The sequence below is a fragment of the Macaca fascicularis genome, chromosome 14 (assembly GCF_037993035.2).
Source record: "Macaca fascicularis isolate 582-1 chromosome 14, T2T-MFA8v1.1".
NCBI lineage: Eukaryota > Metazoa > Chordata > Mammalia > Primates > Cercopithecidae > Macaca > Macaca fascicularis.
Window position 1 is genome coordinate 10,268,030 of NC_088388.1, and position 21,103 is coordinate 10,289,132.

Genomic DNA, 21,103 nt, shown 5'->3' on the forward strand with positions numbered 1-21,103 from the left:
AGGTCCCAGCTGAGAAACCCTACCCTCGAGGAACTTCCCCAGACCTGGGTTTGCCATCGCTCCCATGTGCTCCGTAACACATTCATTCATTCATTTCATTAATTCCTGCAGCAGGTGCTGGGGCTGCAAGGGGGAGCAAGGGAGATGTAGCCCAGGCAGCTGGGGTGCCCTAGGGTCCTGCAAGTCACCTGTCATGACCAGATCCCAGGGGAAAACCTGTCTGAGAGTCAGGGACGGGACAGGAGCCCTGCGGCAGCCCACTCTGGGAGTGGCTCAGCTTGCTGCACTGGGAAGGGAGGCTGGGGTGGGTGGTAGGGCCATGCCCATGGGGTCCAGGTCCAGATGTCTTTCTCTGCCTGCTCCACCTGTGTCCAGTGCTTTTGGAGCACAGGGGAGCTGCCTTTCAGGAGGAGATCAAGGGAGAGAACGCGAGCTATACTTCATATGGCCGCAGCCCCGGGCATCTGGCTCAGCCTCCTGCCCTCTCAGTTTGCATGTGCCTCCCTGTGCAAGGCAGCTAGCGGGAGAGCTCCAGCCTGGGATCCCCAGCAGTCTCCTCTCTCAGCTCCCTCTGTCCCTGTCCCCCATCTTTTGAGGCATAGCCTGGCCTATTCTGTGCCCCCGGCTTCCTGCCAGTCTTCTTTCCAGTTCCCCAAGCCAAGGTAGATGCAACCTTCCTTTCTGCATTCAAAGGGAACAAAGTGATTAAGACCCAGTCCCTGCTCATTGTGTAGCGGGGCAGCAGGGGCATAGCGTGGGGGCTCCGTGCATCTGTGCAGGAATCCAAGGTGCTGGGGGCTGCTCAGGGACGGCTTCCTGCGGGAGGTCTTCCTGGGGAGGTCTAGTTCCCCCCAGGGCGCTCTGGCTGGGGCTTATGGGTGTGCATTTCCGTCCAGCTCACTGACCCTCAGCCTGGTCTCTTCATGAGGCCTCATGGGGCCAGGACTCAGGGCATTGGGGGGAACCTGGACAGACCTACTTCCAGAGCTAACTCCGTCACCATGGCCTTGGGCAAGCTGCTTAGATCTGGGCCTTGGTTTGCTGATTTTAAAATGGGAGTAAACCAGCCTGCCGTGCCTCCCTGCCATGAAGATGAAGCTCGGTGACAGATGCCTGGCGCCTGGCACCACTGGCCCCCACTGCCTTGCCTCTCGCAGATGGGCGCCCCTTCAGGAAATCCCCCCTAATTATGAAGTTACAGATCTGGATAGTCACATGGGGAAGAGCCACATTCATTAGGAGACCCGGGCACACAGCCTGGACTGTGCCAAGCATCTCTCCGTGCCAGCTTCCTGGGGATCGTGGGCTCAATAGAGCACATCCCTGCATCTTCCTGGTGGCAGGTTCCATCTGCCAGACCCTGAGGAGCCGCTGACTGGGGAGGGCCTGCTCGGGACCCGCCCATCCCTGGCGTCTGCCCCGAAACCCTTCACCCTGGGTTTGTAATCTCTGCTTTAAAGAGGACGCCGATCCCTTTCCCCTCCCCCGGCCCCACCCCTAACGACCAGGGCCCTGATCCAGGAGAAAGCTAATTAAAGAATTTCTGCTCTTGGCTCAGCCTGGACATAGAAGATTCCCCTTGGTCTTCCTGGAGTATCTGAAAACAGGTGGAGAAAGGGGGCATCAGATAAGCCCCGGGAGCCTCCATAATAGGCTTAATCTCCCCAAAGCCAGCAGGTATCAAACAGCTCTCCTCCCAGCACCACTGAGAAAGGGCTCGAGAGCTCAGAGGATGCGGGGCTGTTCCCAACCCCATGGGTCCCAGACTGCAGGTTACCTTGTCCCCAGCTCCCCATGAATGGGAGACTGTGTTCCCCATGAGTTTAGATGGAGTATCAGCTGTTTCTGCATAGTTCTCCAGAGCGGGGGAAGGTGCAGAGACCTGGCCCCAGCAGCTCCAGCGTGGGGAGGCCCCACTTCCAGGGCTGCCAGCAGTCACTGTGATGACTGACAGGTAGCAGGTGCTCAGTCAATGCGCCCCTTCCTCCTGCTCACTTCCCTCCTGTTCCCCCTGCCCCCCTCGTCTTTCTTTCAAGGGCCTGTTTGCCTCTAGGAGATTTTCATCAACCAACCACAAATATTTACTCAACACGGCAGGCAGCACATGAGCTCCACGGGGCAGGGGGCTCTCGGTCCCATTTGCTGCATGTTCCCCATCTGAATAGGGCCTGGCATGCAGTAGGTGCTCAATAAAGGCTTGGTTGGCAGTCACATCCTGAGACAGGGTAGTCTCTGCTCCCAGAGAACTTACACTCCTGCTGCCTTCAGAAAACATCCTGAGGGGCTGGGCGCGGTGGCTCACTCCTGTAATCCCAGCACTTTGGGAGGCTTAGGCGGGCGGATCATTGAGGTTGGGAGTTCAAAACCAGCCTGGCCAACATGGAGAAACCCTATCTCTAGTAAAAATACAAAAATTAGCTGGTCGTGGTGGCACACGCCTGTATACCCAGCTACTTGGGAGGCTGAGGCAAGAGAATCGCTTGAACCTGGGAGGTGGAAGCTGCCAAGATCACCTCACTGTACACCAGCCTGGGCGACAGAGCGAGACTCCATCAAAAAAAAAAAAGAAAACGAAGCCGGGCGCGGTGGCTCACGCCTGTAATCCCAGCACTTTGGGAGGCCAAGGTGGGCAGATCACAAGGTCAGGAGATCAAGACCATCCTGGCTAATATAGTGAAACCCCGTCTCTACTAAAAATACAAAAAATTAGCCGGGCGTGGTGACGGGCGCCTGTAGTCCCAGCTACTTGGGAGGCTGAGGCAGGAGAATGGCGTGAACCCGGGAGGCGGAGCTTGCAGTGAGCCGAGGTCGCGCCGTTGCACTCCAGTCTGGGCGACAGAGCAAGACTCCGTCTTAAAAAAAAAAAGAAAAGAAAACGTCCCGAGGGTCTTTGAGGGATCACAGAGTCCCCACACGTGGGTGGGGTGAGGGTCTTAAAGTCTGCCCTCCCCGTCACTCTGAGCTATGGCCAAGCTGGGTGTAACACTGGAGAGAGTCAGGGTGTCCTCACTCGCTTCAGGCAGCTGGCCCCCATTTCCCTCTGCAGTGCCTGGGGCGGGGGTGACAGGCAGCATTTAGACCCGCGGCTCCCTGCGCAGGGACCTCCCGGGGCACTCGCCTGCATCACAAGAATAAAAATGATAAAAACCTGCCACTGAATTCTGGGTGGCAGTAAATTACTTAACACCTGAAACAGGTTGAAATGTGGCCACCGTGGTTTTAATAAGCCCATCTCCGATGCAGTGCTTCCTTGAGGGGCCGGCCGGGTCTCTTCTCGAGGCATAATTTCATCTCGTCCCAGGCTTGGCAGCATTGCAAATAAGATTTCACTTCCCCTGTAAATCTCCGACGGGGGGAGTGCAGGATTTCATTTGTGCTGTCAGTTAGCACTCCAGAGAGCCTGTTTACTTTGCCGCAGGAGGAGAAGGTCCTCCGGAGGTGCTGGACAGGGTGGCAGGTGGGGAGGCGGGGAGGTAGCAGCATGAGTGGGGGCCCTGGAAGCACGCTTTATTTGGGGTGCCTGAAAGTGGATGAGCCAATGTCAGAACCACGGAGGCAGAATTTCAGGGCCGGCTGGGAGCCCTCCCATGCGTCCGGGACCCTCCTAGGCTGGGTGATAAGACTCAGCCGCAGAACTTGGGTGTGGGGGTGTGGCCTGGGGTGTTAGACCCCTCCCGGGTTTGGACGCCTCTTCTCCAGGATGCTCGGTGAGGTCAGAGACTCCTCCTGGGAAGTAGGGGCAGGAGAAGGGAAGCTTCCAGAACCCAGTGGTAGCCAGGTAAGGGCAGTTTCCAGGTACAGGAAAGCAGCCATGGAGGGGTAAGGTATCACCCACTCTTTCTCCCGTTTGAGCAGAACTTTTAGTCCTGAGTCTGACAAAACAGATGAAGTCAGATACACAAAGCTGGAGCCCTGGGACTTGAGGTGCCGCAGGGCAGCCATTCGGGGGTATTACCCACACGTGCCCCTAATCTCAGGGATAATGTAAGTCCTGAGAGATTTGTGGGGAAAGAAAGGGCCCAAAGTGGCTTGGCTGGAGGGTGGCATGGTGGGGGCTGTAGCAGTGGTGGGGGGCAGGTTTCTCGGGGGACCACCCCATCTCCTGGCATCCAGCTGAAGACGTGGTATCAGGGCTATTTGGGGCCAGCAGGTCCCCTGCAGGGCCTTTGAGGCACTGGCCAGCCCTGCTTGCTCTCCTGTAGGGACGGGAGGCTCACTGCCCCTCCGACCACCCAGTCCTCTTCAGAACAGGTTATGTTTGGAGGGTTTTCCTTCCATTCCTGAAACACAGGTCCTGGCAATTCCCTCCTGTGCGGCCCAAACCCGGCTGGGCCTCCAACTCCCCTGGGGGACATATTAAAACCTGAGATGTCCCCCACACCCACCCCCCGTCCTGAAGCCTCAGGCTGCAGCCAGCCTGTCATCCTCTTCAGCAGGCTGTGGACCTGGGAGAGCTGGGGGTGGTTTGGGGAACAGGCCCCACCCTGTACGGATGCCTCTCTGTGCTGGACCTGGGGGCACTTTGCTGCCTGGCTCCGAAGGTCCTGCCAAGAACCTGGGCCTCCCTGCAAGAAGTGCCAGCCAGCTCAGCACCTGGTTCCATCCCTGGGGGCCAGGAATGCGGGAGAAACCCCCCAGGAAGCTGTGCTGGGGGTGGGGGAGGCCTGCACTCCCCAGACAAACTGTAGGCAACACGGCCTCCCATGCCCTCTCACAGAGGCTCCGTCACAGCCGTGGGGTCGGTGCGGATGGTTTCTGAGCTGGGCACTCCCAGTGGCTTTACCTGTGTCGGCCCCCCTCACCCTCCCAACAGCAGTCGGAGATGGAGTTGTTATCATGTACACACGGACGTGGAAACTGAGGCACAGAGAGGATGAGTAGCACAGATGGAAACTGGTGGAGCCCACGGGTCTAACCCAGTACCCAGGGACTCCAAGGCCCCGCCCCAGGAGGGCAATGGTGTTAATCCAGTGGTTCCCAAAGGCCTGTGACCGGGAACCCTTTCTGGGCAACACCTCTGTTAGCTCCAGGGACTGAGGAACACAGTATGAGAACACAGCCCTTCTTCCCTGGCTTCAAGGGCTCCGCAGGAGTCCCCAGATTTGTGGCGCTGCCACACATGGGGAGGGTGAGGTAAAGCCGGGAGCAGGACTTCCTGGGGGAAGGGTGGGTTCCCTGGGGTTGGCAAGGGCTGTGGTGCTTGGAGAGTCATCCTCCTTGTACTCACATGGATCCAGGAGCAATTGGCCGATTGATTTACTGTTTATTGACTCACTCTTCATTCCTGTTTACGGGGCCTCCTGGTGCCAGAGCAGTGCCCTCTGGGGATCTGGAGGTGTGGAGGGTAAGACCTGCCAGTCTGGGCCCACCCGAGCGAGGCGCTGGAAGGGGTCACCTGTGCAGGTGAGAAAGGACAGCAGAGGCACAGGGCCAGGGCGGGACAGCCAAGGAAACCAGCGCAGCATAGACCTGGAGTCTGAGCCACACTGGGCCTGGGCGGCGTCAGGTGTGGTGGGCAGAGGGTGAAGCTGCACTGGGGCTGGAGTCTGAGCGGGGCAACGGGGAGATGGGGGGACACAGGGCCTTCCTGAGTGGGGCGCAGAAGCGGACCTGCCCTCCTGTGTGCCTCAGGCAGGCGGCGTGCCAGGCCTTCCCCATTGCCTCCTAGTCCTCCTCATCCATGGAAGCGTCCTCTGTGGAAACCTGGTTCCCCACAGAGCCTCCCCAGCCCCACCCAGGCTAGGCCCCCACTCAGCCACGGAAATTCCTCCCCACTCCTCCATGAGGCAGGAATATACCAGCCCCAGCGCATAGTAGGCCCTCAGTCAATATCTCCTGGCTGGCTGACTGACTGTGTTCCAGAAAGAGCCCTCGGCAGCCCCAGAGAATGGGTCTCAGGTGAGGGAGTGGGCACCTTTCTTGGGCACCCACTGTGCGCTGGGTCTGAGGGGGAAGTTGGAAGAACAGCCTGGGTCCTTTCCCGGGTGGTCACACTGTGTGTGCCACACTTTAGAGTGGTCTCTTTTGAGCTGCTCCTGCCCCGGCAGGATAGGAGGTGAGGATGGAGGAGGAAGGTGGCGCATAGAGCACCTGTGGGGCCCGCGTAACCCCACCCAGGGCCACCCGCCACCAAGAATTAACTTTGCTTCTTTGGAATATAAGGAAAAACCCGTTAACTGTATCCAGACATGAAATCAGATCTCAGGCAGAAGTAATGAGTTCTTGTTTTATGTTAAATTTAGCAGAAACTGCTATTGTTCTCATGGAAATTTTGTTCCTTCCTGTCCCCCTCCCTTTGGGGTGTGAGAGAGGCAGATGAGGCTCCAGAGCTGAGTGTAATGGGCACATCTAGGGGATGGGGGCGTTTGGGGTGGTGGCATAAGTTCATGTCCCCAAACACCCGGACAGTCCCACTTTTAGCCGGGAGCCACTTGGTTGCTGGAGCCTCTTCCAGGATAACCCACAGCTCCTGCTGACACATACTTCTCCATGTAGAGACCCTCTCAGAGTCTGCGTTCAGCTCTGGGTCCCCTCATGGTGACTCAGGTGTCAGTAGACCTCTGGGGCCTGTGGGTGGGGACAGAGGGCCCTTCTTCCTGCAGCGGAATCATTTTGGTTGGGACAGTGCCAGAGCGAACAGTCTCTATCCTGCCCAGCCACCGCCTCTGAGCCAGGGCACCCCAAGAACGGAGCTGACCCTCGGGGACAAGGCCCGGGGAGGGGTGTGGGCCGCTGAGACCGCATGTGCCCCGGACACCTGGCCCCTGGCCCGTTGGGGTGCCAAGCCGAGAGTCAGCAGCAGAGATGACTGTAAAAGTTAAATCTTTCTATTTATTTCAAGAAAGAACAAGGCAAGTGGACTTGGACATTTTCTATGAAAACAGACAAACAGAAAATATGACCAAGTAGTTAATCACATTCATCTCAACATTGAAGTTTCAAGGCACCTACAAGAAGGAGGCCAAAGGGCGGTTCGCAGTGCACTTTGGTTTGTGTTGTTGTCCAGGTGGTGGGTGTTTGGGCCAGGTCAGCCATCCAGTCGCATGGCAGTGGGCAGTAGCTGGGGTGGTCAGGCCCGTCACTCAGGCCCCTGAGACCGCTTCCAAGAAAAAGAAAGGAGACAGTGCTGCACCCGGGCGACTGATTCTGCAGGTGAGGAAGGCTGGGGGGCTTGGGAAGTGGGGGTACTGGCTCAGGAGCCCCTTGGACATCAGATGGGATCTTGGTCACTGGCTTGGGAGAGATCAGGCCTGCTCCCCAGACCCAGGCTTCCTGCCTTCTGTAGAGCAGAAGAAGGACCCACTCCATTCGCTAGGGGCTGGCCAAGGACCCCTCCCTGGTCCCCTCCTCCTCTTCAGACCACCGGGAAGGGGACGACGCTGTGTGCCACTCCAGAATGCTTTACGACGCTACATGAGATACAAATAACCTGTTAACATCTGGAAAGGGAATTACTGTTGGTGGCTCTTAAGACATTCCTCTGCCGTGTTTATAGGGGGTGCGGGCTCTTTTAGACAACTTTCATCTTTGGCCACCCTGTTCACACTTGCCTCCTGGCTCCAGCCAGCAGAATCCCACAAGTGCCCCTCTCTCTGGCTAGCCTATTTCGACGCCACGTACCCACTCCACCCTCCGTCATCTCTCTCCCCACTTCTCTCCCCCTTGGATGACAAGCCAGGAACACTGCGCTGTGTGGCTTCCTCCCCACGGCGCTCAGCCTCTCCTTATGAGCAGGAAGGCACCAGGCAGGTTCCTCGGAAGCCCCTGGCCGCTTGCGGTGGGTGCCCGGGCGGGCTGCTGGCGGTGTGCAGGTGTGTTGTGTTGGGGAGAAACAGTCTTAGGCTAGTTTCGGGGTTTTGCGGGGGTGTCTTCTCACCTGCGTACTCAGAACTTGTGAAAATGGGACTAGCCTGAGGAGGGGTGGGCTCAGAACATTGCAAGCCTGCGTTCCATACAGGGAAGGGGAGAGAGGCCTGGGGCTGCCTGGCTCCAGGGAGATGAGCCGGTGGCGGCCCCACATCCGCCATGGCTTTGATTGTCGGTTTGTGGTGCGTTTGTTTTTTCCCATCTACAGAGGAAGCCTGAGGAGTTCCTCCAGGTGGGTGGCTCCTGGTGCAGGGATTCTGCGGGGGCGGCAGGCAAGGCAGCAGGTGTTGCCTGGGATCTGGATTTCTTGCAGCGCCTCTGTGGGGCCCTCCCCCAGGTCTCTCCCCCTTGTCATCCACTCGAGGCAAGTCTTGAAGAAGGGAAACTGAGTCACCCACGCAGGTGGGGGCAGCCACCGGATCTCTCAGAGTGGCTACATTTCTCCATCTGGCTCACAGCTGGCAACGCGTGGATCCGAGGCAGGGTGGAGCGAGGTGCTTCCGAGAGGTAAAGCTGCCGAGATGAGCCCTTCTCTGTGCCAGCTGCTGGCGGGGCAGGTGCAGGACGAGAGAAGCCCATTTGTTGCCAACACTCATGCCTGGGACATCCTCACTGAGTGGGCAGATGGCAAGTGGGGAGGAAGTGAGAGGAGGAGGCGGCCTCATTCCATTGGTGGCGGAGAAAGGATTGAGTACCCCTGTGTGCCAGGCACTGTGCTGGGCCCCAGTGACCCTGGGAAGGGCAAGGTGCTGACTCTGACCATTTACCTTGATGAGATTTAGGGCTGGTGGCAGCAAAGACCTTCCTTCGAGGACTGTCTGGTCTTAGGCTTTGGGCTTTCAGGTGTGGGGAGGCGGGGGGCCAGGGCACTGTGCCCACTCAGATGGCCACAAGTGTTTTGGGGGCTGGCTTTGTTAGGATGTGGGGGCAGTCATCCCACCCACAGGGTGCCCTGTGCCCTCAGTGCCCCCACATTCTCTCCTGGCACAGGCCGGGCATTTCAGTGACAAGGGGTGGGAGGGGACAGTGACAATGATCTCGAAGAGCCAGGCCCTGGCCAGGGTCTCTAGCAGGTACCAGAAGCAGGAGCTGTCCCAGGCAGGGGTCTCCAGGGGAGACGTGGAGAAAAGATGAGGCTTTGGCCCTGCGCGGTGGCTCACACCTGTAATCCTAGCACTTTGGGAGGCTGAGGCGGGCGGATCACCTGAGGCTGGGAGTTCGAGACCAGTCTGACTGACATGGAGAAACCCTGTCTCTACTAAAAATACAAAATTAGCCGGGGTGGTGGCATGTGCCTGTAATCCCAGCTACTCAGGAGGCTGAGGCAGGAGAATCGCTTGAACCCGGGAGGCAGGTGTTGTGGTGAGCCGAGAGTGCACCACTGCACTCCAGCCTGGGCAACAAGAGCAAAACTCCCATCTAAAAAAAAAAAAAAAAAAAAGACTAGGCTTTGCTCTGTGGCTTTGGGGGTCTCCAGGCACACCTGCACATCTATTTATGGTGAGAAAGGGGGCCTGACCCCCTCTTTTGGAATTTCCAAAACCAGGGAGAACCCACAGATTAAAAATGCCGAGGGAGGGGGAAGAGCAAAGAAAGGGGATGGAGAGCAAAAAGAATCTGTGAGTTTTTAAAAAGAAGCAAATATGGGTATTTCAGGCACCTACTTAGAACATTTCAAAAGAAACGGTAAATGCTTAAAACCACAGAGTGAAAAGTGCCCCAGGCGCCGTCCACCGGCGGTGATGGATGGATGGATACAGTGGCAGCAACAGCATAGAGTGTGTTGGACTGCACGGGAGGCAGTCCTGGCTTAAGAGACAGGCCCAGGATGCAGTCCGGGCTTTGGAGCCGCAGGGCCCGGGAGGTGCTCTCCGTCAGCCCCTCCGGCGAGCCACAGGTGCTGAGTTTAGACTCTGGAAAGTGGGTGGCGCACATCTGTACTTTCTTGGTGCCTCTTGGACACTGAGTATAGGTATTTTGCAGCCTCTCTGCTGGCACAAGCGGCTTCTTGGTGGGGCTGGATGGTCTGGCTACAGGACTGCCCTGACTTGGGGTTTTCAGGGGATTCCAGTGACTTTGAGCAACACAGTGAACATCTCTTGATATCTGCTCCCTTTCAATGTCCTGGGGGATGAGAAAGCAAGGGTGGGAACCAGGATCTTCTAGTCAAAGCACCAGACCTTGGGAGGAAAGTATCTGCCAGGTCCCCATCTAGCGCTTGAATGCTCCCAGTGATGGAGAGCTCACTGCCTGCTTCCTTTGCTGGGCTAGAGTTTCTCTTCCCTGACCTTCAGTTTTCCCTTTGCCCACTCCCCTTTTACTGGCCACAAGGAGTGGACTGGAGACAGACCCACCCAGAAAGGAAAGTAGAAACAGAAAGGAAGTAGAAAAGCCCATGACTCTAGAGTCTACTCTCTAAGGACTGGATGGGCCACTTGTCGCAGAGGCCTGAGCCCCTTTCCCTAGGGCAGTGCTGGAGCCTCAAGCCTGAGTACTCTGACCCATTCGGTGTTGGTCTTCAGAGACCCTGGCTCCCCAGAGAGCCAAGCCAGGGCAGGTGCCCCCTACCTCGCACCCACCTCCCCCCGCCCCCGGCCCCCGCCACCCATCGAGGCCCAGGAAGTCCCTGCTGTGCAGATAGCCACTTGGGGCAGGTTCATAAACCACGAAAAGTCCCCCTTTCCCTTCACCTCCAAGGAGTTTAACCTCTCCTAATCAATTTAGCAGACTCCCTTGGTTGTAAACGGTAACGATTTGCATTTTTGAGCCTTTTTATCCCTCCTTAAGGAAAAAACATGCCTCCTGTCTGCACTCAGGAAGGCCGATGCACGGCTGCGAATCGCTTGTGAGTACTCGCCCTGGCGCCCACCCAGGGGCAGGCAGCAGCCGCTGTCACCTGCGCCTATCGAGTATGAGGAGGCACGCGGATGCTCGCCACTGATCCTGGCTGTGTCCTGGCCCTGAAAGCAGGGTCTGGCCCTTGGGGGCACAGTTCCCTGCGCCCGGCCCCTCCTGCCAGCACCGCCCCTGCTCTCCCCATTGCCCTCCCCGCCCCTTCACTCTCTGCCACATCCAATTCTCCTTGTTGTATTTTTCATAAGTGCGAGGCTCAGAAGCCCCTGCCTCCTCCCTGGCACGTTCAGCAGGAAGCAGGTTTCTGAAGTGGGCTGGCTTTGGGACTTGAGCTGCCATTTTCAAGGGGGAGGGTCTGCTCTTTCTCCTCCTCTCCTGGCTCCTTGGCTCCAGGGCTGGAGGTGAAGGAGGGAGGCACAGGTTTGGAGGCAGACTTGGGTCCCGGCCTGTCCTCTGCTCAGGCCCTGACCAGCCCCTCCCACCCTTCAGGGATCCCTCACCTGACTTGGGCCAGCTAGGACCTTTCAGCGCCAGCACTGGGGAGGGGCCCCCACTCGGCCTCTGGAGCACCAGTTTCCTGAGTGGCGTTGGACCCCGCCCTAGCACACCCCTACTTTACTGAAAGGGAAACAGAGGCCGTATTCTCACCGAACCGTCTTTCCCTGCACCTCTTGGAAAATATCTCCCTGACCGACTCCTCGGCTCTCTGCCTGGCTTTGTTCGGACAGGGCTGGGCTGGGCTCAGAGGGAGGGTTTCCTGGACCCCCAGGGGAAGGAGGAGACCCCGTGCCTGCATAGAGGGAGGGAGAAGAGGCACAAGGCAGGTGTGGGCTTTGGGCTTTGGGAGTGTCAGCTTGGGCCCCTCCCAGCGGCTGCCGTCTTCCCAGGTGCTATCCCCTCCCCTGCCAGAGTCACCCAGAGCCAGGAAGGTGCAATGCCCCAGCTCTTGGCTCCAGACCTGCATCCCGGCCCTGGGTCAGGGAGACCCCTGGCTGCCTCATGTACCATGTTAGCATGGAGGTGGTCTAGCAAGCCCCAGCCTATTTAAAGAAGATGGAGGCTGTGGCGGGAGGCCGTGGGGAGGGGGAAGGAGAAAAGGGAAGAAAAGCAGCTTTTGATGCACATCATGTCTGTGGAATTGAGTATGACTAATTAATAGATTTTATTTTTAGTAATCTCTTAAGCATTCCATACGTTGGGCCCCACGCCTGAGCTGAGCTTACAAGAGGCCTCATTCGCAAAATGCAAATGATTCCCGGCCTGCTGGTGCCTTCTCTCTCTCCTTCCTTGCCTTTTCTTTCCTTTCCTTTCCTTTTTTTTTTTTCTTTTAAGGGGAAATTTAAAGGAAAATTGCCATGTAATAGAAAAGACATTCCAATCACTACATCTAATTACCACGAAGGGTAAACCACTTAACCAAAGAAGTGTCGTGGGTTTTTTTTATCTTTAACTTTAAACCTGCCTTAAATGCCACAAAACGTACTCATCAGTGCTGAGGCCACTGAGGTTGTTCTGGTTACTTAGAGGCTGTGAGGGTCAGCCCGGCCGAGGACGTTCCCTTGGAAATGTCGGCTGTGCACGGGAGCCCGGGAGAATTTAGACAGGCCCGGGGGAAGGCAGGGTGTCCTGAAACATCTCCTATCTTGTGGTGTGAGACCAGCTGGGAAGACCTGGGCCAAGAGGGGATGGGGTTTCAGAACGGACCTAGCTTCTGGCCCCCTCCCTGGCTGAGGGGGCTGTGATACAGCAGATATTTGGGGGCTTGCTCTGGGAAAGCCCAGAAAGGACCCTGGGAAGGTGTCAGGATTGCTGAGGGGCAGAAAAGATGAGAAAGTCAGCTCTAGAGCTGGGTCCCAGGGCCCTGACTGGGTGGAGCTTCCACCTTCATCCGCACTTAGAGCTCCGGGGGCGGGTGATCCCTGCAATGAGGCAGGCAGGGTCTGGTAAGAGGGGTCGAGCCCCGCACTTGCCCAGTTAGTGCAAGAACCAGGAGCAGGAGACTCGTGTGGTCCTGGGGCCCAAGGAGCTCCTCTGGGGCAGCTGCCAGGGATCCTGCCTGCCTGGGCCCACTCTGTGCAATGCGGGGGAGGAAGGCTCATCACCTAGGCGTTGTCTGGGAGGGCGTGGCTGGGCACAGGCTGGCTCCCAGCTCTGCCTGCTCTCTAGCACTAAGACCCCGCACTCCTGCCCCAGCCAAGCGGGACCTTCCCAGGCAGCTGTCAGTCCAGGCCACCTACTGTCCCCAGATGCCTTCCTAAACACTAAGGGCATGACCTGACCTGTCTAGGGTAAGGAGAGGAGACAAGGGGACCTAGGTGAGGTGGGGACAGTGTGCTGGCAGCACCGTGTTGCAGATGGGTGGCACTTGGGGGAAGGCAGTGATCAGAGTGGTACCCTTCAGGGAGGGGGGGCTCATTTTAGAATCAGCAGAGACCTGGGACTTCTGTCCCCCATGCCAACATGGCACACCTCGGGCACTCTCTCCTCCCAGACAACCCAGGTGGGCCCTTCTGCTCGTCTCAGGGCGGGGGGGGCCGTGGTCCACAGGGAGGGCCTCCTTTTTTTTTTTTTTTTTTTTTTTGAGACAGAGTCTGGCTCTGTCGCCCAGGCTGGAGTACAGTGGCCGGATCTCAGCTCACTGCAAGCTCCGCCTCCCGGGTTTTTTACGCCATTCTCCTGCCTCAGCCTCCCGAGTAGCTGGGACTACAGGTGCTCGCCACATCGCCCGGCTAGTTTTTTGTATTTTTTTTAGTAGAGACAGGGTTTCAACGTGTTAGCCAGGATGGTCTCGATCTCCTGACCTCGTGATCCGCCCATCTCGGCCTCCCAAAGTGCTGGGATTACAGGCTTGAGCCACCGCGCCCGGCCTTTTTTTTTTTTTTGAGATGGAGTCTCACTCTTTGCCCAGGCTAGAATGCAGTGGCACAATCTCGGCTCACTGCAGCCTCTGCCTCCCTGGTTCAAGTGATTCTTCTGCCTCAGCCTCCCGAGTAGCTGGGTAACAGGCGCCCGCCACCACGCCCGGCTAATTTTTGCATTTTTAGAGAGACGGGCTTTCACCATGTTGGCCAGGCTGGTCTCAAACTCCTGACATCAGAAGATTGCCTTGGCCTCCCAAAGTGCTGGGATTACAGGCGTGAGCCACCACGCCCGGCCTGGGGCTTTTACACAGACCTGACATTAAGGCCTGGGGAAATTTCTCTCTTGACCTTATTGTGTGAGAAAATGATTCAGGCAGGAAAAGGAAAAACACGTCTAGTTTCGAGTGAAAGGTGCCCACGCTGCTTGGCTGTTCCCCAGGGCTGAGGAGTGGACCTGTTCTGTGGGCTAGCTCCCCGGGGGCCGTGCTGGGAACCTGCGCCCGTCCTTCCACTTTCCACGTGGCTGTTGTGTCCGCTCCTTTCAGCCTCATCTCCTCCCTGAAGGCGCTGGTCGGGCCTTTTAACGTAACCCCTGCCCCGCTGCTGCTTCTGCCTTTGCTTTCGCACGGCGGCGGAGGCTGTTTGAAAAGAGCACCACCAGGCGCTCCTAGCCCTCTCATCCTCCTGCCCTCGGACCAGCATCTCCTCTTTGACGTTCCTTTTCCTCGGTGCAGAACAAGCAGCACAGTGACAGATGGTGACCCGGGCTCCCCGAGTACTGGGACGCAGGCTCCACTCTTCCCCCCTCTCCGATTCGCTGTCATTATTTCATCATCGTTTTAATCTCATGGCTCACCACACTGCACTGTCAGTTGATAAATGAATGATAGCGACATGGATTCCAGAGAGAGGAAATAAAATCTTAACTCTTCTGAGGGCCCCAGCCAGGGCCCTTTTGGAGGCTGGCATTTTTAGAAAGAGATCTGGCCTCTCCCTCTCAAGAAACAGAGTCCCAGGGGTGGGCCCAGCTGAGTTTTCTACGTTCAGGGAGGGACTGCCGTCACCCAGGGCTTTTTTGAGAATTTTTGTGTCTCTTTCTGGGCTTTGTTTGAGCAGCCATGGAAACCAATAGGTCTAATCAGCTGATATTAAAAAAAAAAAAAAAAAAAAAAAAAATCCCTGCGCTAATTACCCGTCCTAGGAGGGAACATTCAGCACATGGTAAATGCTCCGAAAGTAGCTGTTAAGGTGATTGCACGTGGTGGGGGAGGGAGATGAGGACACTGGAATCAAATAAAGCTTTTATCTAGATCAGAAAGGAGAGCAGCCCAGCGCTGGCCAAGCTGAGCTAGGGTGGAACTAGAAGCCCCTGCTGCGACGCCTCCCTAAGCCACCCGTCTGAGACATACACGCCTCAGCCTTTAGGAACAGCAGTAGCCCCCAGAGACCAAGTCTCTTCCCCCACCTCACTCCCATCCCCAACACACCGTCTACTTACTCAATGATCTCTAGGAGAAAGCAACACTTTCGCAATTCTATTGTCTCAGGAAATGGTAAGAACTGACCCAAGGAGAACGGTAAGGACCGTGCATGTGGCTCTGTCTACCCATCTGTACTTAGAGACACTGCGACAGGGATAGACAGGCAGACAGATGCACCTCCAGGTGGCGGGGAAAGCTACGGCTTCCGCCGGGGCTTCTACAGGAGAGCGTGGTGCATGGAACTGAAGAGGGCTTCAGCCTAGGGAAAAACAAGTTTGTTTGTTTTTTAATCAACTACATGATTGTTCAAAGAATGCAGTGAAAGACGCCATGTTTCTGCAAATCTGCAAGGGAAATGGTATGGAATGAGCCAGGGGAGAGATTTCAGGTCCGTATCTCCAGGGCAAAAGATCTTTTCTTCCCTCTCTCCTTTGTGAGGAGCCTGAAAACCTTCCATCGCGTTGCCAGCGAGTGGCCAGCAGCGGGAGAGCTGCGTGGGAGCTTTGAGAGCCGGCTGCTTCTCCCTGGCGGTTCCTTTGTGACGGCCCTGAACAGAGCATGAGGTGTCCACAGATGTTGTACAGGTAGTATCCTTCCAGTTCAGGGAAAAAAAAAAAACAACAAAAAACCCAACCCAGCCCTTCCTGTGATATTATTTTTAGTCCTTCCCTCCCCAACTGGTATAACTCGGTATAAATTATGTCTTCAACAATGTCGAATTCCCCCTCCTGCCTTCTATTCTTTAAAAAAAAATTGTCACGGTTGTGTTCTACAAAATCGTCAGCCCTCCCCAAACTTTGCTTTCTGCGGGGGAAAGTCATCCGTGGAATTTCTCTTCCTTGCTCTCTCGGGTTGCAGCAGGCTGGGCAAAGCCACGTGGCCACGCCAGGGCAGCTGGGGCTGGGGCGAGGCAGCCCAGGTGGGCGGGCATCATGTGTAGGAGTAGTCTATGTCGGGGATGCCGCCGTCCCGGTAGCCCCGCGTGGTGCCGTAGCCAATGGTGTGCGTGGCCTTGCAGAGGCTGCTGCCGTTGGAGGGGAAGATGGTGTGGACCACGTACTCCTCTTTGGCGCGGTATGGGTTGATGGGCAGCATCTGCAGGCCGGGCCCACGGATTTCCAGGATGGAGTTGTCCTTCTTGGTCCCCGACTCCATATAGTCATCCTTTTTCCTGCTGCCCCGGTTGTAGGCCCTCTCCCGGGTCAGCAGTTCGCCCGCTTGGTGCACGTACCAGCAGACGGCCCCCAGGACCAGGAAGAGGAAGACCAGAGCCACGGCCCCACCGATGATGCCCGCCAGGGGCAGGCCCGCCATGGGGCCGGCATTCTGCTCCTGGTTGAGCGTGGTGGTAGGGCCGTAGCTGTCGGCCGTCTCTGCCTTGGCACACACGGGTGTCTCGTCAGCTACATAGGCATTACTGGTCTCCATGGTGACCATGCAGATGATGTAGGTAGACTTGGGCTCCAGGGCCGTCAGCAGGTACTCTGTCTTGTCCCCCTGCACCAAGGTCTCTGTGATGGAGCCCACGGCCGGGCTGTGGCCCAGGCGCAGCCAGCTGAGCCGGAAGGAGGAGGCGGGGAGCGTGGCCTTCCACGTGATGCGGATAGAATCTGCTGTCAGGGCCTTCACGTGGATGGCCAGGGTCTTGGCACCATCGCCCGTCGCCATAGGGTAGTCAATGTTGGAGTCGGGGATGCGTAGCCCTGGCCTTTTGGCCTTGAGGGTAAACAGGGAACCCTGGGGCGTGGTGGCGGAGGCGTGGTTGCTGGCCGTGGTCTTGGCAGCCGCGTTGGCCACGCCACCCTGTGACCCCGTCTCAAAACACTCGTCCATCTCGCTAGTGATGTCCTTGATGGCCATGCCTCGGACCTTCTCAGGGCCCTGGCACATGAGGCCCCGCACGTTGACCACGGCCGCCCGTGCCTTCACCCAGTCCCGCAGCCACATGAGGTTGCAGCCACAGAACCAGGGGTTGTTCCTGAGCAGCAGCTGGGCCAGGTTCCCCAGGTCGTCGAACAGGCCACGGGGCAGCGTGGTCAGGTTGTTGTTGGACAGGTCCAGCCGCTCCAGCTCACGCATCTTGGCCAGCGTGTTGTAGGGGATGTGGCTGATGGCGTTGTCCTGCAGGTAGAGCTTCTGCAGGTGGGCGCTGGGCAGGTTGAGGGGTGGTGCGGCCAGCGAGTTGCGCACCAGCGAGAGCTCTGTGAGGTTCTGTAGGCGGCTGAAGGTATCGTCCGCGATGCGCTGGTTGGCCAGCAGGTTACCGTCCAGCACCAGGCGCCGCAGGCTGTTGAGGCCCTTGAAGGCATGCAGCGGGATGGTGGAGATGCGGTTGTCGTCCAGTCGCAGCTCCTCCAGCGTGTGTGGCAGCCCCGAGGGGATGCTGCTCAGGTGGTTCCGGCTCAGGAAGAGCAGCTTGAGCTGTTTGCTGTCGGCAAAGGCGTCCTCCTCAATGCTGACGGTGGACACAGAATTGTCATCCAGGTGCAGCTTCTCCAGCAGCGGGATGCGGGCCAGCGAGTCCCTGGCGATGGTGCGCACGTTGTTGTCCTGCAGGTGCAGCTCCCGGAGGGAGCGGGGCAGGTTGATGGGGAACTCGTCCAGGTCATTCTCGTACAGGTAGATGACCTGCACGTTGACCTTGGTCTTGAGGTCCTGGGGGATGCCGGCGTTGTTGATCTGGTTGTTCTGCAGGTAGAGGGTGGTGGCGTCATCAGGGATGTCTGCGGGGATGGAGGTGAGTCCCCGGTCGTTGCAGTAGATGAAGCCGTTGTCACAGCGGCACACCGAGGGGCAGGTGGTGCTGTCGATGACCTCCGTCAGGAAGGCGATGAGCCCGTAGCAGAGGAACAGCCAGTCCCGCAGGTCCATGGTGGACGTGGTCATCACGACAGTGGCCGTGACAGTGGCAGTGGTTGTGGTGGTGGTGGTGGCGGTGGGGTGTGCCACCACCATGGTGGATGGCTGGGGGTGTCTGGCCCCACCTGGCCTGGAGCCTGAATACCTGCAAGGAGCACAGGGCGGGGTCAGTGAGAGGGAGGAGGCGACAGTGACCCCAGGAACGAATCGTGCACCCCTCCCACCTGCCAGCCTGCACAAGGGGTGGCCGAAGTCACCCAGGAGCGAATCGTGCACCCCTCCTGCCTGCCAGCCTGCACCAAGGGGTGGCCGAAGTCAGGTCCTGCAGGGTGCGGTCAAGCTGGAGGAGCGGCCTTTGTGCCAGGTTTATGCCACAGGTGATTGCTCCCGCCAAGGTCGGATTCTAACAACATCTGGCTAACGTTAAATCGTATCGGGAGCCAAGAGGTTGCCCATTAATGAGACGCACACTGCCACAGCCCTCCTGAAATGTGATCCGGAGCCTCGGGGAGGTTAATTTAGTGAGAGCCATGCGGCAGGTTTGGTTTCTTCTCTCAAGACTTCACACAAAGCCAGTCTTTATGACCAATGCTAAAGGTACCAGTCAATATGGATGGGATGGATTTAGGGCGTGTTTTATGGATTCACAGCGGCTGTTTCCCTGGCACCGCACGAGGAGCAGGCATTGCTATCTGGCTCGGACCCAGGGTTCAAAAGGAAAGCTTGTTTCTGGAAGGCCCAGGAGCTCAAAAGGGGGGCGTCGCCAGAACCTGCGAGAACGAAGCTGTCAGTGCCATCACTGGCGAGGAGTGCAGAGCAGGGAGCTTCATTGTCTGGTGTTAAAACAACATGTCCTGTTGTCACTCGTACATTCTACAGACAGAAGAATGAGGTGTCAACAGAATCACTTTCTCATGTATTTACAGAAATCTCTTTTCATCAGATGTGCCTCCCTGGCCCTGGGTTTCGAGTTGTGTGGGAAATTGTCCCACACCTTGCCCCTTTCTCAAATCATAAACAGACCGTTTTTTTTTTTTTTTTTTTTTTCCTGGAATAGCTGAATTTTAAAGGAATGAGACAAATAAAAGGAGGGAGGCATTTGTACTCTGAGGGAATTGGCTGCAAGGTGTAATTTCAGTTTTCACAAATGGAAAAATTGCAGCATAGATTTTTCTTATATTATTTTACTGTTCATAGTGGTAAAAAAATCAATTAAAGAGAAATTATCTTTCAGTCTCAGTGAGGAAGGTGTCTTCATGCAGCCAGCAAAAGTCTGCTGTAAAACGCTGGGTTCACGGAGGCTTTTCAATGATGGGACAAGATGGTCTCTCAGAGCCTGAAGCCCCAGCCTGGGAGGGCAGCCCTGGTGTACACAGCAGAGCTGGCACCTGCCCACTGAGCCAGCAAGGACCTTACTTCCATGCCCCAGGGACTGAACACCTGTTTCTCAACCAGGCAAAACTTTCTGTCTTCTCTGTCCTTCTCTATTCCTGGCTGCTTTTTCTTTCCATCACGCAAGTTACTCTTGCAGGACCCAGCTCAAATGTTACCTCCTCTACTAGGTTTTCCTGGGGCCCCAGATAAAGCTTCCCTCTGTTCTGCCCATCCATCTGTCCACCCACCCATCCACCTACCATCCATTCATCCATCTGTCCATCATTCATCCATCCATCCATCCACCCACCTAACCATCCATCCATCCATGCATCCATGCATCCACCTGTCATCCATCCATCCATCCATCCATCCATCCATTCTGGCATGCACCTGTCCATCCATCCATCCATGCATCTACCTGTCCATCCATCCATCCATGCATCCACCTGTCCATCTATCCATCCATGCACCCACCTGTCCATCCATCCATCCATCCATCCATCCATCCATCCATCCATCCATCTATCCATCCATCCATCCATCATGCATCCAACAGAGCTTTATTGAGAATCTACTATATTCCAGGCCCTGTTGTAGCCACTTGGGATTCCTTTCTGATGGGATGGATGGTAGCTCAAACTATAATAAAGACTTTGCTGAGAACTTTCCTAATATTTAAGTCATTTAACCCTCCCAGCAAACATGAGGTCAGTGCCCTTAATCCCACTGAGCAGATGAGAAAACTGAAGCTCAGAGATGTTAACTTACTCAAGACTACTTGAGAACCAGGTAGGAGGAACCTAGGCCATCTGGGGAGGAGGCCAGAATCTTGGCAATCTTGAGGCTGGAGCACTCTGTGGGTTGCAGGTCACACTGTTTGGTGACTGGTGTTTTCATGTCACCAAACTGCAAGGGCAGGGACTGTGGCCAAGTGTGGCTTTACATCAGTGGCCACCCGACGACAGAATGGGCCCCACCATGGTGAATGCCTCTGCCACTCACCCCTGCACACTCAAAAGCTCCCTTTGCACTTACAGGGTCTCTGCCCAGACAGCCACCACAGTCATCAAGGTGGCTGCCAAGGCCCTATGCAATCCTGTGTGGCACCCCCGTTGGCCTTGTCCACTCCATTCCCCTCTCACTGACTGCAGCAGCCAGGCAACCCCTGGTATCCCCAGGGCCCTGGCACATGCTGTGCTGTCTGCCCAGACAGCTCATCCCCAGATCCATGCCTCCATCTCCTTCTGGTGAGGCCTTTCCTGGGCACCCTATCAAGAATTATAACTCCCAGATACTCCTCTCGGTTCCTTGCTTACCTATAGTATTTACCACCAACTAACACACTACATGTTTTATCTTTTTTGTTTTGTTTTGTCTTGTTTTGTGTTTTGAGATGGAGTCTCGCTCTGTCACCAGGTGTGAGTGCCATGGAGCCATCTTGGGTCACTACAACCTCCGCCTCCTGGGTTCAAGTGATCCTCCTGCTTCAGCCTCCTGAGTAGCTGGCACTACAGGTGCCCACCACCACGCCTAGCTAATTTTTTGTATTTTTAGTAGAGACGGGGTCTCACCATGTTGGCCAGGATGGTCTTGGTCTCTTGACCTCGTGATCCACCTCCCTGGGCCTCTCAAAGTGCTGGGATTACAGGTGTGAGCCATCGCTCCCGGCCCTTTTTTGTTTTCATTGTCTGTCTCCCCACTAGAAGGTACTCGCTATAAGGGCAGGGATTCGTGCATCTTACTCATGGTGTTTCCCACGTGGCAGATGCTCACTAAAGATTTCAAAGGAGAAACTGTGATGGACTT

General features: G+C 56.5%; 2 protein-coding genes across 8 annotated transcripts in view; one reads left to right on the forward strand and one right to left on the reverse strand.

Moving 5' to 3' along the window:
- The window catches only part of MACROD1 (mono-ADP ribosylhydrolase 1), a 172,277-nt gene that overhangs the window by 34,966 nt on the left and 116,208 nt on the right, over positions 1-21,103 (forward strand). The gene's annotated exons all lie outside the window — the stretch shown is intronic.
- FLRT1 (fibronectin leucine rich transmembrane protein 1) overlaps positions 15,322-21,103 on the reverse strand; it is an 83,840-nt gene continuing 78,058 nt past the window's right edge. The window contains exon 3 of one of the 2 annotated variants that reach the window (XM_005577481.5): positions 15,322-18,065. In XM_005577481.5, the coding sequence (XP_005577538.1) occupies positions 15,992-18,016 (2,025 nt within the window). In that variant the 5' untranslated portion in view covers positions 18,017-18,065 and the 3' untranslated portion in view covers positions 15,322-15,991. Of the gene's footprint in view, positions 18,794-21,103 lie in introns of both variants that reach the window. The other variant, XM_074013332.1, reaches the window with a different exon arrangement.